At 34.2% G+C, this 26,877-nt stretch overlaps 1 protein-coding gene across 1 annotated transcript; it reads right to left on the minus strand.

Moving 5' to 3' along the window:
- Positions 1-24,801: 24,801 nt before the first annotated feature.
- Positions 24,802-26,449, minus strand: LOC128221459 (GTPase IMAP family member 9-like; the record flags this gene model as incomplete). The annotated part of the gene is made up of 3 exons (XM_052930067.1): positions 24,802-25,205; positions 25,565-25,711; positions 26,419-26,449. Coding segments are annotated over 3 exons (582 nt in total), but the record flags the coding sequence as incomplete, so codon positions are not given.
- Positions 26,450-26,877: the final 428 nt, after the last annotated feature.

A 26,877-nucleotide genomic window follows, 5' to 3' on the forward strand; every position in this document is an offset into this window, starting at 1 on the left:
TCTACAGTATTACTGGAATGATCACTGTAAACCTCTCGTCTCCACTCTTATGGTGATGTGTCTACTGAATTGTTACAGAGTTCACGGAAGACCTGTTGTATCCACTCGATTGGTGATGTGTCTACTGAATTGTTGGATATTTTACTGTATAACTGTCTTGTCCACTCTATTGGTAGTGTGTCTACTGTATTTCTGGAGTGTTCACTGTAGACCTGTCGTGTACACTCTATTGCTGATGTGTCTTAAGTAGTGCTGGAGTGTTCACTGTAGACCTGTCGTGTCCAATATATTGGCGATGTGTATACTGTACAGTTTGAGTGTTTATTGTAGACCAGTCGTGTCCACTCTATTGGCGATGTTTCTGCTGTTTAGTTTGAGTGTTCACTGTAGACCACTCTATTGTTGATGTGTCTTAAGTAGTGTTGAAATTTTCACTGTAGACGAACCGTGTCCACTATATTGGCGATGTGTCTACTGTATAGTTGGAGTGTTTACTGTAGACCTGTCTTGTCCACTCTATTGTTGATGTGTCTTAAGTAGTGTTGGAGTGTTCACTGTAGACCAGTCGTGTCCACTAAATTATTAACGTGTCTACTCTATTGTTGGAGTTCTCACCGTAGACCTGTCGTGTCCACTCTTTTGTCGATGTGTCTAAGGTTGCGTTGGAGTTTTCACTTTAGACCGGTCGTGTCAACTCTATTGTTGATGTGTCTACTGTAGTGTTGGAGCGTTCACTGTAGACCTGTCGTGTCCACTCTATTGTTGATGTGTCTTTAGTTGTGTTGGAGTGATAACTGTAGACCAGTCGTGTTCACTCTATTGTTGATGGTCTTAAGTAGTGCTGGAGTGTTCACTGTAGACCTGTCGTGTCCACTCTATTGTTGATGTGTCTACTGTATAGTTGGAGTATTCACTGTAGACCTGTCGCATCCACTCTATTGTTGATATGCCTTAAGTAGTGCTGGAGTGTTCACTGTAGACCTGTCCTGTCCAATCTATTGGCGATGTGTGTACTGTTCAGTTTGAGTATTTACTGTAGACCAGTCGTGTCCACTCTATTGGCGGTGTGTCTACTGTTTAGTTTGAGTGTTCACTGTATATCACTCTATTGTTGATGTGTCTTAAGTAGTGTTGAAATTTTCACTGTAGACGAATCGTGTCCACTCTATTGGCGATATGTCTACTGTATAGTTGGAGTGTTTACTGTAGACCTGTCGTGTCCACTCTATTGTTGATGTGTCTTAAGTAGTGTTGGAGTGTTCACTGTTGACCTGTCGTGTCCACTCTATTGGCGGTGTGTCTACTGTTTAGTTTGAGTGTTCACTGTAGACCACTCTATTGTTGATGTGTCTTAAGTAGTGTTGAAATTTTCACTGTAGACGAATCGTGTCCACTCTATTGTTGATGTGTCTTAAGTAGTGTTGGAGTGTTCACTGTTGACCTGTCGTGTCCACTCTATTGGCGATATGTCTACTGTATAGTTGGAGTGTTCACTGTAGACCTGTCGTGTCAAATATATTGGTGATGTGTCTTCAGTATTGTTGGAGTTTTCATTGTAAACATGTCTTGTGAAATTTATTGGTGGTGTGCAGACCTACTGAATTGTTGGAGTTTTCTTTGTAACCGGTCGTGTTCACTCTATTGGTGATGTGTCTACTATAACTTTGGAGTGTTCACTGTAGCCCAGTCGTGTCAACTCTATTGGTGATGTGTCTACATTATTGTTTTAGTATAAACAGCTGTATTGTTCGTATTTAACAAGCTTATAAAGTTATGTTTTCTGATTGAAGATGGTCCAGTCCTTTCATCGCATATATTCAGTTATACTAATGAAACGTATTATTGTGATTAATAATATTTTAAAATAACATGTCGTTGTCCGTATGATTTTGAGCTAGCCTTTTGTAAAACGGTTTTCACATAAGTATTGTAAACACAATTACTGTCTAATTCTATAAGTATAAAACAAATTGTCAAAGTCTTATAAAGTTTAAGACTTGTGCGATAATATAAACTGATTAGAACCTATTGACTTGCATTGTATTTGCATGCACACTACTTGAACGATGATAATTTCTGATTTAGACTGTATACAGATAATAATTGTATGAAGGTGACACTTGTAAACGTCCATTTTTATCTAAGGACATGGTTTATCAGGGTCAAAACAATCCCTAAACGCTTTATCTAAGAGATAATGTCAGATAGCTACTCTTACTAAATTAAAATTGATACATGTACAGGGATACTTAATGTAAATACTATACGTAAAATGACAATTTGTGAATTTCATCTTCACACATGTAATAAATCTTTCATTGAAGTGTCTTTATGATCGCAGAAAAGGTGTGGGTAACAATTAAACCCGAAAAATAAATTCCACACGAATGTATTTTTGTAATAATTTAATACATGTTCTTATCAATGAAATGAATTTATCATTTAACGTGCATTTAGATATTCGATCATCACTATTACACTGACTGTGTGATCTAAGATAGTGATACACTATTTTAACTACATGACCTCGAATTAAAAAGCAACATTTTTACTGAATGTCCTCGGGGCGCGCGAATTTCATTTCAATATGACCTTTGGTCATAATAACTACATTTAAATCCCAAAAACTACATTACTATATAACATCGAATCATGATTATCAAATTCTAGTGTCCGGCCTTAAATCAAGATTAACTTATAACTGTGCATCATGGTAAACATATTTTTTTGTGTATCATAATCAACTCATTTTTGTATTTCATGATTAACTTATTTCATTATCATCTTTTTACGGTATGTCTTGATTAACTTATTACTGTGTAACTTGATCAATTTATTACAGAACATTATTATCAACTAATTACTGTGGATTAGGACCGACTTATTTCTGAATGACAGTGATTCGATATAAGTATATGACTGTATGACATTAAATCCTTAATATTTAAATAAATAGCCTTAAATCATTATTATAAGCAAATCGGCATTGAATCATGATAAATGACTTACGGCGTGGATCATTAATGATAAATGTATTGACACTAAGGCATTGGATCATGATAAATATATTGGCACTTAGGCATTGGATCATGATAAATGTATTGACGCTAAGACATTGAATCATGATAAATGTATTGACGCTAAGTTATTAGATCATGGCGTATTGACACTAAGGCATTGGATCATGATAAATATGTTGGCACTAAGGCATTGGATCATGATAAATGTATTGACGCTTAGGATTGGATCATGGTGTATTGCCACTAAGGCATTTGATCATGATAAATATATTGACACTTAGGCATTGGATCATGATAGATGTATTGACGCTAAGATATTGGATCATGGCGTATTGACACTAAGGCATTGGATCATAATAAATGTATTGACACTTAGGCATTGGATCACGATAAATGTATTGACGCTTAGGTATTGGATCATGGCGTATTGCCGCTAAGGCATTGGATCATGATAAATATATTGGCACTAAGTCATTGAATCATGATACATGTATTGACGCTAAGACATTGAATCCTGATAAATGTATTGACACTAAGGTATTGGATCATAGTGTATTGGCACTAAGGCATTGGATCATGATAAATGTATTGACGCTAAGGCATTGGATCATGATAAATATATTGACAATAAGGCATTGGATCATGATAAATGTATTGACACTAAGGTATTTGATCATTGTGTATTGACACTAAGGCATTGGATCATGATAAATATATTAGCACTTAGGCTTGGATCATGATAAATATATTGACAATAAGGCATTGGATCATGATAAATGTATTAACAATAAGGCATTGGATCGTGATAAATGTATTGACACTAAGGTATTGGGTCATGGTGTATTGACACTAAGGCATTGGATCATGATAAATATATTGGCAATAAGGCATTGGATCATGATAATAAATTGACAATAAGGCATTTGATCATGATAAGTATATTGGCAATAAGGCATTGGATCATGATAAATGTATTGGCAATAAGGCTTCGGATCACGATAAATGTATTGGCAATAAGGCATTGGGTCATGATAAAGGAATAACTGCATGGATCATGCTAACTAGATGCCTTCTGTCATGAAAGTTTCGTGATACTCTGTTACCTTAAATAATGTCAAGTGCATTGTTGATTGGCCTTAAATAACGACAATGCCTTACTGTTAAGTCCGAATAACGATTATTTTTAACAAATTATGATAACACTGACTACAATACTGTACTTCATTGAATCAACATGTACATTTCTATAATTATGCCCCGAATCATGACAAATTAATGGCTGTATTGCTTTGAATCCACAAACAAAATCGTTATACCATTTGTGTAAATGCATTCGATTCCCAAGTCTTCCTAGTTGAAAATGATAATACTTTGAAATACGAAAATTCTGCTAGTGTCGGTGTCATGTCTCTATTAGCCCATATATTATCATATTATATTCTTTCGACTCTTTTGTAGGGTTTACAATTACATGTTGTGATTAAGGGGAAAACAATTAGTGATGAAAAGTTTATGTATACTCTGTATAAGATTAGAACAGTTGTCTTTCTTGCATAAAATAAAATAAACTGGAACAATTTAATATACTGAAATATTTAATATTTCTCGACTGTGTACTAATTTAACCTACTTTGAAAAAGGGAGATATATCTGTGTCCTCAACATGCATTTTGTTTTGCCGATCTGATCTTATGTAAGGGAATGTAGAGATACAGGGTATTTGAGAGTTTGATGAACGCAATTGCCGAAATGACGTTCATTTAAGGAATGGAAGTTGAGGTGAAAATATAAACCATTATAACGATAGCGGTTTAATGGGTCTAAATTGTATTTTGTCATTCAACCGTTTTTTGAATTATTAAAAAAATGCATACTTGAAGACTCACTTATATTATTAAGTATTATAGAGTGTTCAAGTCTTATGCGATGAACATATTGCAATCCAAACGTCTTGAGATCTGATTAAAGAAATTTATTGGTGGTATTTGTTTTAATTATTTAAGTTTGTGTATTAATGTAACCAGAGTGCATGTATTGGTTGTAAACCACACACTTCGAATAACAATACCAGCACTATCCCTCTTTGGATAAAACTCATAATACATTTTCTAGACATTGATTGCCACCCAATGTCACCCCATTTTCTGTCATGAATTGCAAGCTGTCAATTGAATTAAACGGAACAAATTAACGCTAAAATGTTGATGACAAGATATTTGCTATGTCTTTTAATATTCGCACCGTTTGCAAAATGATACGGCATCCGTAGTCTCTCAAGTTGTGGAAGACAACAGGACTGAAATTTGCTCGTTTACAATTCAAACTGCATACAGTGTGTGCAGCAACCATAAATAGTCCTGTCAAATGCTCATCATGGCGTTGAATTATTTTATATCGTAGAGGGTGATTGGTTCATCACAAGTGCAACAGGTAAAGCAGTATTAAAGAAACAATGATCTTCTGCAGCCATTAAAGTAGGCCGATTGATTTTGATACGTTTTGAATATGTCCCAGTCTTCATGAAGGTTTTGTATTGCGCAATGGTATTATGTATATGTCTTCGTTACTGATTGAAATATGTGGGTTCAGTTGTTCTTATTGGTCAATCTTGGTAACGGAGACTGACGAGGATATTTCTGTCATGTTTAAATAGTATTCAATCGGCATATTATTCTGAATATATTTAGATCCAACATGATAGAAAACAACTAAGACGCATCATTGAAAACATTATAATTGTCATTTCTCATATTTCAAATAGGCGAGACTGAAATATATATTTGAGTATAGGAACATAACTGCTGGCTTTTAATGGTGTAAATAGGACATAGCAAACACTACTCATAGTCCAAATATACCAGGGCTGGGATATTTATTTGAGTATTGGAATATAACTGCTAGCTTGCAATGGGGTTAATAGAACGGTGATTTTTTCAAGGAGAAACACTACTTGTAAAGCCTATCCGGAAATATTTCACTCAAGTTCTTTTAGTCATTTATGTAATGCTTTATTTAACTCGTTTAAGGGAACTTGGTTTAAAAGTGGGTATGCTATCATTCTAAAAAAATGTGCTCACATAATGGTATCTCAATGTGCGCTTTAGCCCCCTTATTTTATTTGCACAAACTCATTTATCTCAATGAATTGTTGAGATAATATTGATAAGAGATAACTCGGGCGTTCGCTAAACATTGGATCAAATCGTTCTGCTATTAATATTGTGCGCTGTAGAATTCAATTATCTGTCAATATGAATATTTATATATGGTGAAAATAATGGTGTTGTTGTTGATTACAGATCATTTGAAATCGTTTGATGGTTCATTGGATGTGTGACAAAGACGTTATTGTAAAATTTATTTATCTAATTTGAGACGTTATTACAAAGAAATACCAAGTATTCGCTTTATTAACATTGTTTATGTGACACGTTCAATGTTTTGAATGCTATGACTTATTTTTGTAATTTGATACATTTCATTTCTTAAATAAACGAATCCTTTTTATGTCCATGCCAAAATATTCATACAGTATTCACAACAGTTGAAAGTAAAAACTTTGCTGCTTCGTTCGTAAGTCTACACAGGCTTTTGATAACTAGCAATCCCTCTTAAAATACCTTTTTCGTTTGCATCCCTTTCAATCTTACGCATTTATATGGTTTAACCTCTGAAGTGACGTTGTCAAATTTGACACTCATTCTGCCATTCTGACACTGCCAGCTTTAGCGCGTTTTAAGCTCATGTTTGCCTGATTTTGTTGAATTGTATATACAACGAATCAATTCCGCCTCGTCGTCACACTTAAATCCATAAAGTATGAAGAGTTCCCAAAGGAAACATTTGTGTTCAATTTTGTTTCAACATTACATAATGTGTTGCTTTTCAATTTTATTTTGCAACTTTATTTAAGTAATACAACTACAGTCTACTACATTCCTGAAGTAATCGAAATCACTTTGTCGTTTTTTTATCGAAGTTGAATAAGCGTATTAAGTGTGAATGATAGTATCTCGTTAAATGGCTGTATATAATATCCGACTCATATTAATACTTTAGATATATTCTACATCTACATTTAAACACATTTGATGCATTATCAGTCAGAAATGATGAAACATAATGTTCAAGTATGTTCCTTTAATGTGTTTCATTATATGTCTTTTAGTTTTTATTTCCATATCCAAGAGTGAAAATACAACAAGCCGTACTAAAAAATTGGTATCACCATACTGTCATTTTTGGATAACGTATCATTCTAGTACGGTGTATAATTCCAGGAACTACTTTCGAGTTGCTAAAATAGCGTGTAACTTATTATTCTAGTACGGTGTATAATTCTAGGAACTACTTTCTAGTCGCTAGAATAGCGTGTAACTTATCATTCTAGTACGGCCTATAATTCTAGGAATTACTTTCTAGTCGCTAGAATAGCGTGTTACTTATCATTCAAGTACGGTGTATTATTTAAGGAACTACATTCGAGTCGCTAGAATAACGTGTAACTTATCATTCTAGTACGGTGTATAATTCTAGGAACTACTTTCGAGTCGCTAGAATAGCGTGACAAAAATCTGCTAAATCCTGTCAAATTTCAGAAAATATTAAAGGAGGAAATAAAGAATGATCTATATATCTATCTCACGTCACCAGTTGCAAGAAATTATTCATGAACATGGTTTTCAAAGAAACATGAGGCTAAGCACGAAGCAGGGAACACGTCTGATCTGTCTCGGCAACTAGTTGTTTGCCAATTCGAAGATCATGTATTGTAACATAATCATAAATATGAGCAACTTACCAATACAACAAAGAAGACGATAAAGCGTCATCGATAGTGATAGCGATTGACTCACGAAGTTCATTTAGTTATGAATATTTGTTTTATAATGATTGTCCAAAAACCCTGCACACATTCACTTTATTAAAAGGGCTACATTATGTCTTTACGGAAAGACGATTTATGTATACTCGTCAAATAAGTTGTATTTATCTTTGTTATTGTTGTGCTGTGACAATTCATTATTGTTTTGCATTAGCAATTTTTTTTTTGCTGAGATATTAAACATTTTCTTCGTATTTTGCTCATAAACGTGAAAAAAAGTTTTCATCTTGAAAAACAATATTTATACGCACAGTATTTATCTGGACGTAAGCCAGATAACGGTAAATTAAAATTAAATTGCAAAATAAAAATAAAAAATAATGATAAGAAAGGTACATAAGGAATGGAATATTACTAAAGCACGTTTTTCCTTGTGACCTACATCACGTCTACTTTGGTGAGTAAACAGGTACCCGTTAGGTGTTTACACAACGAAATAGATGTGATACAGGTTACTAGAAAAGCGTCGTATCATATTATCACATATACATATTTATATAAAAATATTCTCAGTCACTGACGATGTATGGCAAAAATGTCTTAATAAACTCATTCTTATAACGTTTCATCTCAAAACATATAACATGTAATATTGCAATATTCGTGAAGAAGAATAACACACACAGACACATTTCAAACAATTATTTGGTTGAAAAATCGTATATATCACGATTAATATGTACCTGAATTTCATCAGAACTATATGCACCAAAAGTGTGTATTAAATGTTTTCTGACAGAATGACATTGTTAAAATGTCCTAACATCACACATTTCGTTATGTTTTTGCTGAAATTACGGCAACATACTATCGGTAAGTGGTATTAACTTCATATATTGATATGATACGTAAGTATTATTACCATTATCATTATCTCTAATGTACCTTTAAACACAAACTTTTGGCATTTTGTTAAAAACATATCTGAATTTCTCAATTTCAATTCAAATGCGTCCAAAACATATTACAGGGCAAATTTGTCCACGTTGAGATGTTTACACACGGGGCCAAATTTGACCTGTGGGCAAATGTTCGGCACATAAACGCAAGCTATACACATTCTTATAAACATATTCAGGCTATCACGTCTAACTATTCAACCACGAAGTTGATGATATTTTATGTAGATCCTCTACCTTACTTTAAATGGCAGTCAGTAATTCAAAGCTATTATATGATTATTTCACACTGGAAACTTTAGATTTTATTATACTGAACTTTTTTTATTATATTTTATTATATTTTGACGCGATTCTTTACAGGGCCTGGTTCACGTTATGATATATGCAAAGATTGCTGCTAAAGGCGGCGAAATCGGAAATGATGGCATGATAAAGAGAGAAATAGGGAGTGGAAAGTATTGAAAATTTAGAGGGTTGGCCCAATTTCTATGTTGTCTGTCTGTGCTGGTTTCTGTGTTGTCTGTCTGTGCTGGTTTCTGTGTTGTCTGTCTGTGCTGGTTTCTGTGTTGTCTGTCTGTGCTGGTTTCTGTGTTGTCTGTCTGTGCTGGTTTCTGTGTTGTCTGTCTGTGCTGGTTTCGTGTTGTATGTCTGTGCTGGTTTCTGTGTTGTATGTCTGTGCTGGTTTATGTGTTGTCTGTCTGTGCTGGTTTCTGTGTTGTCTGTCTGTGCTGGTTTCTGTATTGTCTGTCTGTGCTGGTTTCTGTATTGTCTGTCTGTGCTGGTTTCTGTGTTGTCTGTCTGTGCTGGTTTCTGTGTTGTCTGTCTGTGCTGGTTTCTGTGTTGTCTGTCTGTGCTGGTTTCTGTGTTGTCTGTCTGTGCTGGTTTCTGTGTTGTCTGTCTGTGCTGGTTTCTGTGTTGTCTGTCTGTCTGTGCTGGTTTCTGTGTTGTCTGTCTGTGCTGGTTTCTGTGTTGTCTGTCTGTGCTGGTTTCTGTGTTGTCTCTCTGTGCTGGTTTCTGTATTGTCTGTCTGTGCTGGTTTCTGTGTTGTATGTACCTAGTAAGTGTCGGTTGGACCTTAACCTTGTGCCTTTATACCGGTACTTTGAATTGTTTAACTACTAGCCGTATCCATATACTTCTCATTTAATGCTTTGATGCATATCCATGAGGGATAGATAACGATGTTTTAAGTTTAACCTTTCCTGGTGTGTTACATTTACACTGTCGAAAATATTGATTGCCGTTCTTTTAGATCAGTCGGCGCTATTTTCTGTCAATGCTCCTAGATATCGGCTGTTTCACTGGTGCGATTCTAGCCAGCATTGGGGGAATTAGTGGAGGTGGTTCCTTTGACAACCCGACGGGATATGAAGACATGATATGAAGTCGAAGCACTCTCTGGTGTAATAATTGCCCTCTGCATATTGACACTCGGTGTTAACGTATATTGCATGTGTAGTGTATGCACTTATAGTCGCTATTTTGGTGTTCATGTTTATAATCTTCAGAGTTTTTATTATGTATGGAGCCATTGGTACGGGAACAAATACAACGTTTGTCACTCAAACTGAGGATGCACATGAACATGAGATGGGTACAAATGCCAATATTCGAAATCTCCTGGAACAAAACAGACTGCTTCAGGAGAGCGTGCACCTTCAACTAGAGAGGTAAACCAGCAACAGCAACACCTCTGTCGAGCTATGATGCACTGAAATAGAGCAACAACACCTCTGCCGAGTTATGATGCACTGAAATAGAGCAACAACACCTCTGCCGACCTATGATGCACTGAAATAGAGCGCTGCGTTATTATATAAATATATTTTGCTATATTGTAGTGAAACAGACAGCTCCGTTTTTTACACATATTTGTTGTTTTAATCGTTAATTTATTTTAACTATTTAAATGAATCAGTGACAGAATTACCGTGTTACACATTGCATTTACTACTACCATATATAATGTATTTAATGTGCACATTAAACATGCCTAAAATATATACGCAACACATAATATACTTATATATACATGTATTCTATTATTATTGTAATAGATAAAAAATGTAAATAAATAACCTATACTAAAAATACAACTTGTAAACAACGTAGAAATTTAAGTTCATGTTGCAAATCAAGTGATATTATATCAATCAAAGGTTACGTAATTACAATTACAAATATTGCTCTTTATATTATAATATTTATTTGTTCTGGCAAAATACCTCAAATTCAAAACCTCCGAATTAAAAAAAAAAAAATAATATAAAACAACACAATTTTCCATAAATTGAAAACACATATCTGAATTTCAAAGCTAAAAAAGTCGTTAGCAAGTAATTCATGATGAAACTTCCTATACAACGAATATTCTAGATTAACCAAACAATACAATGTTCCTCCTTTTTATCTTCCAAAAATGTCCCTGTAATATGTCAGTTTTGACCATATTGGTATGAAAAGAAAACTACATAAACGAGTCCAGTAGCCGAAAGCTTAAACATAAACACCATTCAATTGTACGGGGCCAAAGCAAAACATACCGAACAGCAACACACAAGCATCCACCAGCAACATACGTCATTCAAAGTGTATGAAATTAGAGATGTTTATCAAGGATTGTTGGGTACATGCTTCGAATTATCAGCAAATGTAATTTTACTGGGGGATTAACCTAGTTTATGTGCACAACCACACACGTATCCCAACATTCCCGAATGATGTAGATAAAACCACTCATCTACGTGCAGTATGTTGCACATGTGCATTACAATTGAATAATTGATATGTTTAATACTGTTTAATGTATGCTGATTTACCGAGATAAATATAAGAACAATTTGATTACTGCCAGCCCATTGGACAAAATACAATTTACAACACTAACATTGCTTTCAATTTGTATTGATATTTTTAACAACTGTTATATTCAAATGAATTATTTGTGATCTATTTAACAAATCATGGAATACAAATTTTAATGTTGAACACGGGGTGATCATGCAGTCAAAATTACATTTTTATTGAAAATGCAATACTATAAACCAATGGCTTTATGTCAAAGGTTAAAGAGAGCTTTGGGCACGTTGGCTCAAACGCTCATATAAGGAATACACTACCGTCTGTAGAGCAAACATGATTGGTACATTGTCAAACTCCACACAGCGGTAAATTGTATTTGCTGTTGCCACTGTGTACGCACCACAATGTATCATATTTGTATTTATAGTTATATAGTATTCGATAGAGGTATCGATCGGTTAAGCTATTTTGAAGCGTTTATGGTCTGTTTATGGTGCTTGTATTTGTGTATGTGGCGTTTTTACGTGTTGGCCTCTAGTTCATTGCCGTTTGGGCCCATGCCTTATGCATTTAACAGGGTTTGATTTTGAAATTTTGACTTCTGGACTTGTCATTGTATTATTGTACATTCAAAAACACACTCCTTTTAGGGGCACAAGGGCCCAAATGACAAAAAACTAGAGACAAAACATGTTAACACCAAATACACAAATACAAACACAACAAACAAACCACACCCTCATCAAAAGTACTTAACGTAGCATGCCAATTCAATTTCCAAATTCAGTCCAAAACCAAGGTATGTAGTCAATATATATAGTTTCTTTATTTTTACTCTTACTCTTGCTTCCAAAAATCACTCAAAGTAAAATTCCATCAAATAATTTTATATAACATCTTCCCAAATGATTACCTCCAATCTAAGGAAATATTAACAGTGCAATTAGCAAATGCTCTTTTATTTGTAAATACATTTATATTGCTAATTGCATATCTTTCTTATGCCTGCAATATATGTTGTTTCATTGACTTAATATAGCAGCACTAAGCTTTTTCTCAAAGCAGTCATCTCCTTCTAAGAACACTCCAAATATGAGTCCATAAAACAATAATAAACAAAGCACGTATTCGGTTATAATACACCACTCATTGATAATTCCTTACCAGAAACTTAAGAGAGAGGCATCTTGGCAGTATGTTGTTAAGTAAAATGCATGGCATGTACATTTAGGTTGTTTTCTTAAATTAAACCGATGTTTTTGAAATAAAAAATAAACAAAACATATGTTTCAATTTTCAATTTATAATCTTGGTTGACTAGTATTTGAGTTTGTTTTACATAACCATAACTATAACTGGTGTATAACATGATTAGGATATTTAAAAAAGAATAACGGAGTTATTGCTGTCATCAGTGCTACTTCCTACCCAGGAAAACGTTTCTAGAATATTTCTTCACAGTATTTCTAACGTTTATTAGTTGAAACACAATAGTATTGTCATTTCTCCTGCACTTACATGCAAACATGTTCAAAGAATTTTATTTCACAGGATTATACAGACAAAAAATCAAATCAAATATCCATTAACATTTCTAATATCAGCAAAGTAAGTTCTGATTAAATATTGTTGTCTAGGAAACAGATTACTCTTTCACTTCAAATATGATCATACAATTTCTTATTGTATGCTTTTTGTCATTTAGCATATGTTGAAAGTTGCGTTTTCACAAGTATAACATGGTATTAAAGAGGGGGAATTTGTTTGATTCATTGTTCAATCGCAATATATTTTACTGAGTGAGGACCAACGAGTAATATTTCACGAGTGAAACAAGGTGAAATGTTTTGGAGATCTTACACTGAAATCAGCAATTTTATTTTTGTTGTATCTCTAAAAAATAGGGACGCAAACGAATGGCAAAACTGATACTCGAATATTCGGTAATTCTTTCGATCGAATATTCGAATATTTGATTACCAAAATACATATTTTTGAATTTGTAGTAAACTGTTATTATTATTCACTTAAGTAGTAGAGGGAGCATTTTAACCCTACTTTGTCTTAGTCAGTACGCGCCGGGTGGACATTGATTTCCTCAAATGAGTCTCTGAAAATCCCCATTTTTAGAAAGAAAAAAGCAATACATTTTGAACAATCAAAAACAAAATTCCACTGTCTTTATATTTGTTAACAATGTGAAAATAGATGAATTCCTGGTCAAGTGGCGGTATGCTTCAATGGTGGGTCTTTCGTAGAACGCGCAGCCTCGTTCAGGGTTTGACCCGTACTAACTATAACTATGGAAAGACCAAACCAACTCGGGAACTAGTAAAATAATAGAACAAAAAATATGTGGATTTTTACTCTTTTAACATACATAAATAGAGGAAAAATATCATGTAACGCTATACCATACAGTTTACCTAAACTAATTAAAATTGCTGATGTCACATGTCTAATAGCCAGTTATGGTACTATTACGGGGACTTTTTCTAGTACCGGACGATATGTCCCTTAATGACACATGACGCGTGTTCAGTGTATTGTCAGCACATTCACACCTCTGGCATTATTGGCAAGTCGTTGTAAAAACAAGAAAATTGAACTTTATACACAACAATAGAGTTGTAAGCAAAAGGTATATTATTTTATTTATTCAACAACAAAAAATCGAATATTCGAATATCGATTTTGACATTCGAATACCAAACGTTTGATCAAATATTCGAATATTTGAATATTCGTTTGCATCCCTACTAAAGAAGGATATAAAATGACATTTAATTGTAGTTTTGTATCCAGAAATGCGCACCAAATTGTAAGCGAACGTAACGGCAGTTTGGTATGACGTCTTCGTATTTGTATCCCAACCCTGTGCGCGCTGATTTTGAGGTGAACGTGAGCGCAGTGTAACATTTCCAAACAATGAACAATTTGCAGTTCTACAAAAGAATTTTCCTAAAAAACGTTTTAAGGTCATCTTGAATACAAATGAATTAAAATTGCTCAATATAACAAGGCATACAATTTTTCTCGGTTGACTAATGACGTCATAGAACTCAAGATAACAAGGTTGGCAATTTTACGGATACATTTTTTTGTCAGACTTTTCGATTAATCATTTACATTTTATGCAGTGATACTTGGCATGTCAGCCTTTTATCTGCAATATTTGTCACATAGCGTAATTTGTTTGAATAGAAACTAATCCTATGACTTAAAAAGAGCTTGCCTAAATTTCGATGAAATATATATAGATAAACTTAAATCGCGAGCAGGTGCTTTCATTTTTATATTTTAAATAGTTTTTGACCACTATTTAAAATACCCATTAATGATGCAGCTAAGGAAATGTCATTGACAACATACGCCAGTATAAGATAATAGTCCATAATTTTGCCGTCTTGATTCATTGGCTAAATAACTTTGCAAAATTAAATCAAAGCATAATATCGAAATAGACAATGACGTCATAACACTTCAGGGTTTAGTAGGTTTTACAATACGATCATGAAAGTGTCTCTATAAAAAACAACTAGACGAATGCACATTTTTAAGGTATACATAATATAATAACAACTAAATAAATTCAGTACAATTCAAACAAAACAGATACTATCTGTAATCCAATACTCGTCAGACGTTGAAACCTCTAAGGTATCATGGACTAATATATTGTCGACGTTTATTACTCACTGCTAGTCTCCTCAACCAATTACTTGCTGACATTGCAATGTTGGATCTGTTTGGTTTTACTATTTTTATCTATAACTGTGGGTACACAAAATGCCAGAATCATCTAAGAAGCGTTTGGACCATTTAAGATAGTTATATGTGAAAGCCCGCCTCGGCAGTTATTATTGTTCAAATGATGTATTTATGGAGTCCATACATACCAACATATTTTTACATCAGAATGACTGATTGACAAGGACGAGAAAGATTAAATAATACTGTCTAAGGCAATATTTGAAACGTAACGTTCATTCATACCATGTAGAAAAAGACAATGTAAAACTTTTTTTATCAAATCCCCTCCCCCATAACGTATGATAACACACTAATGAAACATCCCCACAGCGTAAGATAGCATACTGATAAAACAACCAACACAGCGTTAGATGGCACAATGGTTAAACATCTCCAACACAATTGCGCTAACACTATTGATGAACAATATATCACTCAGGGATAGAAAAGAACCCGTGATGCCAACAACAATTATTGTTATTAACAAATATAACATGTATACAATAACAAATACAGAGACTTATACTTTATTGCCTAGGATATTGTTGAGATACATATTGGGCCTATTTTAACCAACATCCAATGAGAGACTAATAGTATAACAACCACACATATCCATAGCCTAACCGACACTTAACAACAAACCAATTTACACAGCAGACACACATAACAACCTCTAACAGACACTCAATGAGATACATATAACACAACATGCACCCATAAAAAAGCCCAACAGACACTCAATGAGAGACTAATAAATCAACAGGCAAGGCAAACATAACAAAGCCTAACAGACTCTCAATGAGAGACTAATAAAACAACAGGCAAGGCAAACATAACAAAGCCTAACAGACTCTCAATGAGAGACTAATAAATCAACAGGCAAGGCAAACATAATAAAGCCTAACAGACTCTCAATGAAAGACTAACAAATCAACAGGCAAGGCAAACATTACAAAGCCTAACATACTCTCAATAGAAGACTAATAAATCAACAGGCAAGGCAAACATTACAAAGCCTAACAGACTCTCAATGAGAGACTAATAAATCAACAGGCAAGGCAAACATTACAAATCCTAACAGACTCTCAATGAGAGACTAATAAATCAACAGGCAAGGCAAACATAACAAAGCCTAACAGACTCTCAATGAGAGACTAATAAATCAACAGACAATGCAAACATAACAAAGCCTAACAGACTCTCAACGAGAGACTAATAAATCAACAGGCAAGGCAAACATAACAAAGCCTAACCGATTCTCAATGAGAGACTAATAAATCAACAGGCAAGGCAAACATAACAAAGCCTAACAGATTCTCAATGAGAGACTAATAAATCAACAGGCAAGGCAAACATAACAAAGCGTTAAAGACACTCAACAAGAGACAAATAACACAACAGGCAAACATAACCAAGCCTAAAAGACACTCAACAAGAGACAAATAACACAACAGGCAAACATAACAAAGCGTAAAAGACACTCAACAAGAGACAAATAACACAACAGGCAAATATAACAAAGCCTAAAATACACTCAACAAGAGACAAATAACACAACAGGCAAACATAACAAAGCGTAACAGACACTCAACAAGAGACAAATAACACAACAGGCAAACATAACAAAGCCTAAAATACACTCAACGAGAGACAAATAACACAACAGGCAAACATAACAAAGCCTAAAAGACACTCACCAAGAGACAAATAATTCAACAGGCAAACATAACAAAGCGTAACAGACACTCAACAAGAGACAAATAGCACAACAGGCAAACATAACAAAGCCTAAAATACACTCAACGAGAGACAAATAACACAACAGGCAAAGATAACAAAGCCTAAAAGACACTCACCAAGAGACAAATAACACAACAGGCAAACATAACAAAGCGTAAAAGACACTAAACAAGAGACAAATAACACAACAGGCAAACATAACAAAGCCTAAAATACACTCAACGAGAGACAAATAACACAACAGGCAAACATACCAAAGCCTAAAAGACACTCACCAAGAGACAAATAACACAACAGGCAAACATAACAAAGCGTAACAGACACTCAACAAGAGACAAATAACACAACAGGCAAACATAACAAAGCTTAAAAGACACTCAACAAGAGACAAATAACACAACAGGCAAACATAACAAAGCCTTAAAGACACTCACCAAAAGAAAAATAAAGCAAGAGTCAAACATAACAAAGCCTAAAAGACACTCAACAAGAGACAAATAACACAACAGGCAAACATCACAAAGATTAAAGACACTCAACAAGAGACTAATAACACAACAGGCAAACATAACAAAGCCTTAAAGACACTCACCAAAAGAAAAATAAAGCAAGAGTCAAACATAACAAAGCCTAAAAGACACTCAACAAGAGACAAATAACACAACAGGTAAACATAACAAAGCCTAAAATACACTCAACGAGAGACAAATAACACAACAGGCAAACATACCAAAGCCTAAAAGACACTCACCAAGAGACAAATAACACAACAGGCAAACATAACAAAGCGTAACAGACACTCAACAAGAGACAAATAACACAATAGGCAAACATAACAAAGCGTAAAAGACACTCAACAAGAGACAAATAACACAACAGGCAAACATAACAAAGCGTAAAAGGCACTCAACAAGAGACAAATAACACAACAGGCAAACATAACAAAGCCTTAAAGACACTCACCAAAAGAAAAATAAAGCAAGAGTCAAACATAACAAAGCCTAAAAGGCACTCAACAAGAGACAAATAACACAACAGGCAAACATCACAAAGCCTAAAAGACATTCAACAAGAGACTAATAACACAACAGGCAAATATAACAAAGCCTAAAAGACACTCAATAATAGACAAATAACACTACATGTACACACAAGAAAGCCTAAAAGACACATAATAACACAACAGGCACAAATAACAAAGCCTAAAAGACACTCAACAAGAGACAAATAACACAACAGACAAACATAACAAAGCCTAAAAGACACTCAACAAGAGACAAATAACACAACAGACAAACATAACAAAGCCTAAAAGACACTCAACAAGAGACAAATAACACAACAGGTAAACATAACAAAGCCTAAAAAACACTCAACAAGAGACAAATAACACAACAGGCAAACATAACAGAGCCTAAAAGACACTCAGCATGAGACAAATAACACAACAGGCAAACATAACAAAACCTAAAAGACACTCAACAATAGACAAATAACACAACATGCAAACATAACAAAGCCTAAAAGACACTCAACAAGAGACAAATAACACAACAGGCAACATAACAAAGACTAACAGACACTCAATAAGAGATTAATAACACAACAGGCAAACATAACAAAGACTATCAGACACTCAATAAGAGACTAATAACACAACAGGCACACACAACAAAGCCTAAAAAACACATAATAACACAACAGGCACACATAACAAAGCCTAAAATACACACAACAAGAGACAAATATCACAACAGGCACACATAACAAAGCGTAACAGACACTCAACAAGAGACTAATAACACAACAGGCAAACATAACAAAGCCTAAAAGACACTCACCAAGACACAAAAAACACAACAGTCACACGTAACAAAGCGTAACAGACACTCAACAAGATACTAATAACACCACAGGCAAACATAACAAAGGCTAACAGACACTCAATAAGAGACTAATAACACAACAGGCACACACCACAAAGCCTAAAAGACACATAATAACACAACAGGCACACATATCAAAGCCCAAAGACACTCAACAAGAGACAAATAAAAAACAGGCAAACATAACAAAGACTAACAGACACTCAATAAGAGATTAATTACACAACAGGCAAACATAACAAAGCGTAACAGACACTCAACAAGATACTAATAACACAACAGGCACACATAACAAAGCCTAACAGACTCTCAATGAGAGACTAATATCACAACAGGCAAACATATCAAAGCCTAACAGACACACAACTTGAGACTAATAACAGAGCAAACACATGACAACGCCTAACAGAACCTCAATGAGGAGCTAATAACACAGCTGGCACTCATAACAAAACCAAACAGGCACTCAATGAGAGATTAATAACATAACAAACACTCATTTAAAAGCTTAACAGACAATGATACACACTACTTACTCATTTCCCAATACATTCAATGCAGACTGAAAACATTTTAGAATGGAAAATGCATTTTCTAGCGTTTCACGTACAGTCGAACCTCGCTATGTCGACATCGGATAAGTCGACTTTCCGGTTATGTCGACTTTTTTCCGGTCCCAAATTTATTCCTTCTTATTCTATATAAAATAAATCTGTTTGTATCGATTTTTTTATCTCGACTTTTTCGCTATGTCGACCTCGTTTTTCTGTCCCAATGGGCGAATTTCACACAATTCCTATGTTCTTTATGTCGAACAGTAGATCGAGACGTATGTGTGAAAATATTCATGACAGTTTGCGGCATGTCGCAAAATACCGTGCGTGTCAATATAACAAACTGTCATAATTGGGGGATACAAAAATGTAATTGGTAAGTGCGAAAAATTAAAGTTGTTTGTTTATGTGTTTAATTAAAGAGACATATATTGGTCAAACTCTTTGGTATTGTATAAAACATGAACATTTTATTGATTAGATATCAATCCCGAATGGAAACAGAGGGAATAACTTCAAAACGTCAAATGATAGTTTCACTGCTCTGGTCGACCAATTCAGAGAAGTACCCGGTATAAAATCTTACAATGTACAAATGTATGCAATTGTGGTTTTATATGTGTTTTGTGTGATTCATAAACGTAAAAGAAATAAATTTGACACAAATAATTTTTTTTTGTTTCACTTTATTTTTCAATAATAAGTTTGCTGTTTTCACGAAAAAAATATTTAATAAGACCGTTCAATTGTGGATGTATACATCGTACAATCCAATTCTTAAACGTGTTGGGATTGGTGATATATTTTGTAATTCGGATGAATCGACTTTTCATTATCTCGACTTTTTTTTCACTAGGTCCCGAAAAAGTCGACATAACGAGGTTCGAATGTATATGACAACCATACATTTCCTTTAAATTCAGTTCAAACCCAATTGATTTAAACAATGCAAAAGATATGTCGCTTTTTCCTCAGAAAATCATCTCACATTGAAGTTTTGAAACCGTTTATTATTCAATAAATCCATGTTGCATCAGACCGGAAGACAGCAAGTTCCAACTCCATCTATTTAATATCTGAGAATTATTATTATTTTCGTCTGTCTGAGTGCAGGTATTGGACTGAATTTAAAGCATACCAACTATAAATTATGTGCATCACTCAGACATAAACAAAATATCAATCTGAAATAGCATTCTTAATATGTTAAACTGAGGGCATCCCGGAACTCACCCTGCTATTTTGGATTTAGCTTTAATGTACCACAAACAACGAGATACAGATACCACAACAATAACATATAAAAGCCCAACCGACACTCTACGAGAGACAAATAACACAGCATACACTCATATCCAAAGCCCAACCGACACTCAACGAGAGACAAATAACACAACAGACACTCATATCCAAAGCCCAACCGACACTCAACGAGAGACAAATAACACAACAGACACACATATCCAAAACCCAACCGACACTCAACGAGAGACAAATAACACAACAGACACACATATCCAAAGCCCAACCGACACTCAACGAGAGACAAATAACACAACAGACACACATATCCATAACCCAACCGACACTCAACGAGAGACAAATAACACAACAGACACACATATCCAAAGCCCAACCGACACTCAACGAGAGAATAATACCACAACAGGCACATATTCCAAAGCTAAACAGACACTCAAGAGAGACAAATAACTCAGCAGGCACACATAACAAAGCCCAATCGACACTCAGTGCGATACTATTAAAACAGTAGACACATAACAAGGCCTAACAGACACTAAACGAGAGCCTTATACCGCAATAAACATCCGTAACAAAGCCCGAACGACACTCAACGAGAGACTAATCACACAAGAAGCATACATTTAAAAGCCTAAATGACACTCTAGAGACTGACAATACACCAGGCACAATAACAAAGCTCAACCGACTCTCAACAAGGGACTATTAATACAACGGGTACACAATTGAAAGCCCTTCAGACACTCAACGAGATATTAATACCACATCAAGCACACGTTCCAAAGCCTTACGGACATTTAACGAGAAGGTAATATTACAACAGGCACACATTTAAAAGCCTTAAAGACACTCAATGAGATACCGTAACAGAAACACATAATATGTCAGCCGTCACTCAACGATATATCAAAAACACAACAGGCATACATTCCAAATCTCAACCGACACTCAACAAAATACTAATAACACAACATGCACATATTCCAAAGGTAAAGAAACATTCAACAAGATAAGCTTGCATATTTTAAGTAGGTTATTTTTTTTTCATTTGTATGTCTGTTATATCACAGCAATTAAATTGGATTAGATAAAAACATTATTTATGTTAATTAAAAACAATTCAAAGGAGAGGTAACGTTATGTTATATTGACATTTAAATTGTTTCGAATGTTTTTGAGCATATTTTGTTTGCATTTATGTTTAGTTTTGTTTTTAAATGTAGAAACAAGACGATTTAGATCTAAGATAGTTTGCGGGTAGTATAGGAAGCTACCGACCCTTTTTGGATTATGCCCCCGTTTGAGAGATTAATTCCGTCTTTGTCTTTATCGTTCCTATACAGGAGGTACACCTCTGGTTAAAGATCAAACAGTTTCGTTATTACGTATATAGAGAGAGCTATATCTGATATACGTTAATTGCGTTGTTTTTGTGTATGCCCAGTAATCATATCATATGTGTATTAAGTATGAATCATTAGCTAGATGTATGGTATCAATCATATACAATATATGAAGCATAAGCCAGATTCGATCTTCGTAAATTGTGATATTGGGTATGTCCCGGTCGAAATAGTTTTTTGTGTCAAGTATGAAACATAAGCATGAGCTATTGTACAAATCATTCCCCTTTAATATTTCATAGTATGCCAACAACAAATACCGTATACATTATAGATCGCAGAAGTGTTCTTACCTTATTCTTTCTTCTAAATTTTAAGGAAGGTTACGGTTGTTTAAAAGTAATTGTATTTGATATCTTTCAAAAGGATATTCTTAATTCTTCGATCAAATCTAAGGAAACGTTGACAAGTAATGAACAAGAGCTCTTTTGTTTTTGTAAATATTTTTATGGGAAATTACATTACGTACTTATGCCTACAATTAATAGTTGTTTTTTCCGACCGTGCCCTTTTGTTTGTTTAGCCATTTCTAATGGAAATTACATTAACATTATTATGCCTACAATAAACATTGTTATTTCAACTGTGCTCTTTAGTTTGCCATTTATATTGGATATCATACTACGTTCTTATGCTTACAATGATTGTTGTTATTCCGACTGAAAATAGTAGCACTAAGCTTATTCTCACAATTATCTCCACCTTACAACAATTGAAGTGTAAGACCATCAAAACCCAATAATCAAAGAAATCATCATGCCGAAACAAACATTGAAAATTCCTAATTATACTAAAATACAATAAAATTAAATCATTGAGAGTTTCCAGTCAAATATAATAACTAAAATGGGCATACATCTTTAAACCCTTTTTATTGTAATGCGCGTTTGAACAGATGAGTAGTGTTCGTAAAGCGTGCTTAAGAATTCAAAGACATCCGTACAGGACATCTTAAATGTTTCATGTTAAATAATTGAAGTTATGAAGTTTCGAACCTTTCTATGTTTATATGATTATATATACATTGAGATATTTTGAGTTAATTATTTAGAGCGCTTCAGACAACAAAAGTCAGTATTATGTTAATTTAGCAACGGCAGTTTCCATGTAAGGTATTTTCCAATCAAAACAATTCATAACATGTCTGTCAAAACGTTCAAATTGGCCTGGTTAAATGGCGCAAAAAGACACTATCGAGAGACATATCGCGTACAATCAAACAGATGTATCACACATGCATTTAAATATATTTATTTACAAAAGTTGTGTACACTGGAGATTAACACACATTTCAAAATATTTACTGACAAAATGTTGACATGTTTGATAAAATGATTACACAAACGAAGACATCCCAAACAACCAAGTAAGACAAATGAAAAGAAGTACATTTAAATGTAAAACACTTTATCAATATATATTGGGTAACTACCCAGGAATTGTCAATGAAAACACTCAGGATTTCACATGCAGCTAAACCTTGTATATGTTTACACAACATCACACTTGTCCTTACATCATTTAATTGCAAAATATAAACCTACTCGGAGCCAGCTTCAACTTGAAAGCAATAAGAAGTAAAGTAACAAAATGCACCGGAAAAATAAGTCTCGGATGAACTGTGCTATTTTACAACAATAAATATATACACGAATACACGTTTGTTAATGTTTAAGGTTTGACATCAAAAGTGCACTTTTCCATGAGTTATTGGTGTAGAATAGAGAGGTTGCAAAATCTCACTTTTACCGGAAGTTGTGATGTATTGTGTGTGCACTACGTCATCCAGGTATGTGGGTTATTTCTAAAATGACAAGAACGAAGGCACCATTAAATTGTATCTGCCTATAAGTTGACGTTTGTAGGTAGAGACATTTCTCTAACTAGGTTGTACACGTACATGTTGTGTTTCGCAACTTCTCTAATGATTACAGTATTCAGTAAACCGAGCTTTTCCCTCTATATTTGATTGATTGATTGATTATTATTCAATGGAACTACAGGGATAAGCCCGGTAACATCTAGTTTGACCAAGACCCTTTTTTAAAACCACAAAAATCAAAGCCCCCAAAACACCAAACGAAAGACACATATATCAAAATATTGAAATTTGTGTTTGGATATTTTGTATGAATGACATGAGTTAACTGAATAATCTTGGAACTCGATAACCACCTTGGCAGTGCCAGTGAAAGCTAAGAAGGAATTCACCGGAGATTTAAGGAAAGAACGTTCGCAGTGGAGCAAAACAGTACATATTAGGCGCGTTGCAATATGGTGGCCAGTGTTATTATCATGCTCGCGTTCAGTTACATAATCGTGCATCCCACTCTCACCGCTATGAAGGTAGTCACGGCACCTACGCCCGCTACATAATGGCCATTCCGTCTCAAACCAGCCATGAATTTGTTCCAAGTATTGGCTTCCCGATTTTCGACCTTCGTTTTAAACGATTCCAGAGCTTGTTGCAGTTCTATGTCAGACATTTTCATTTCCTCGAAATCTTCCTTCTCAGAACTTATCGCTAATTTGGTTGCTTCCTTAATGATTTCATTTGAAAAAGGGGTATTTTTTTCGTTTGTGTTATTCGTTATATTTCCTCGATAATGCGTCCAACATGTTTCTCCTTCGTCGAGTCATCACATTTGTTGTCAATGAAAACGACATTTCCTGCGCACAAATTTCTTAATTTATCAAGGTATTCATGCCTATCTTGTAAGTATTCATCTTTAGATATCTCGCAATTCGTATGCGTAAGGATGATAAAAGCGTATTGTTGAACATTGTTTCCAAAAAATGCATTGAAAGCTTCAACAGTGTCAATTAGCTCCTTTGTAAAACGGTCCGGTTTAAGCACAAACCCAACAGCAGAAAATCCAGGTAGGGTTAACGCTATTATTTTATTAAGACATTCTTTGATTTCCTCTTCCGTTAAAAAAGTGTCACAAAATCCAGGGCAATCCACAACCTCTATTTTGCGTCCAAACCGTATCCCTTTCTGAAACCAATGTCAGGAAGCATTTTAATGTTTTTTATATGACTGTGTTGTTCGGAAATCATGTTTACAATGTATGCAATTTTGGTTTATTCATTATCAAATGAACCAATGTTTATTATGTATTACTATTTTTATAATATTTTTTAAACAGTATTATATTTTTATTTTTATAATAATAATTATTATTCTTATTATTATTATTCTTATTATCATTTTTTTCTCCTTCCTCTTCTTCTTCTTCTTCTTCTTCTTCTTCTTCTTCTTCTTCTTCTTCTTCTTCTTCTTCTTCTTCTTTTTCTACTACTTCTTATAATTATCTTATCGTTATAAGAATAAAAAAAAGAAAACAAATAACACACCTTACGTGTGACATCTAGTGTGACCGATTTTGAGCTTGTCTTTTCGACAAAGCTGTCATCGTGTCCCTTTTTCAGTCCAAGAATTGAATTAGCAGTAGAACTCTTCCCATGACCAGTTTTTCCAACAAGAAGCAACCGAATATCTGTAAATAAATACCACATGCATCGTGTCCATACACACACTGTTAAGGTTAATACAAACACTATAAGGGTAAACCATGATAAATAAGAAATAACCGGAACTATGTTTCTTCTAGTAATTTGATGTGAACAATACAACAATACCCTGCTTTAGGAAACAAAGTTTATTTATAAGCAACATAAATAGTCAGTTTATACGTTCTGGATAATTGATTATTCAATAGTAAGATGCCATGAAGTTAAATCATAACGATTAAGAATAGAAGCGAACGAGTCCTTCTAAACCATTAGGATTTTACGTCAGGTCATCTTACTGACTTAGAATACAAACTGAACTGAAACATTGTCAACGCTAAATTAGACACAGGGAATATGTATCTGATGAGTAGCAGTAGGCCGATCTTTAAACAACCGCGATAGTTAGAAATTCTGTTGCAGAAGTCGAGATATTTTAAGCCTCATATAAAGGACACATTTTAACGATGCCCGCCTTAGATTACTATAAGATTATTAATAATTAACTGCCTTGATCGAAGAATTGATTCAAACGCATGCCACGTTATTCAGATGGCCATTTTTATACGTATTTTAAATGCAGTATTCGTCTTAAATCACATTTTAAGCGAGATGTATTACTGGCTATAGTATGTACATGTATCTGGAATACCATATTTAAAATAGTCATATTTAGAGTATCATATATAATTACCTTGTAGTCCATCGACAAAATCGACGGAAGACCGTCATTGTCATCGTCTGTTAAATACAAATCCTTTTTGTGAATGCCAATATTATCGAAAATATATCATTATATGATTAATAAATAAAAACTTTCTGATTTGAAGTTTCCTAAGCTCTGAAAAAAACACCACATCATAACTCATAACCGCTTACACCCTTCAGTGGTGAAATCATATCATATTGAACATTCTATAAATTCTATCAAGAACTATATCTAAAATGGTAAGCTAATGGTTTGCATCAATTGATTTGGGATTTGTTTTAACTACATGCATGTTGCATCACTAGGTATTCTGACAATACCATAGAGTGCATTAATGACTTACTTCTATATTCCCATTTTTATACCTTTCTAAAATGATTGTAATTTAACTATTTGTACGCATGATTCAAATGATCGAAATGTTTAAAATACAATTGGTGTCTT

The sequence above is a fragment of the Mya arenaria genome, chromosome 16 (genome assembly GCF_026914265.1).
Source record: "Mya arenaria isolate MELC-2E11 chromosome 16, ASM2691426v1".
NCBI lineage: Eukaryota > Metazoa > Mollusca > Bivalvia > Myida > Myidae > Mya > Mya arenaria.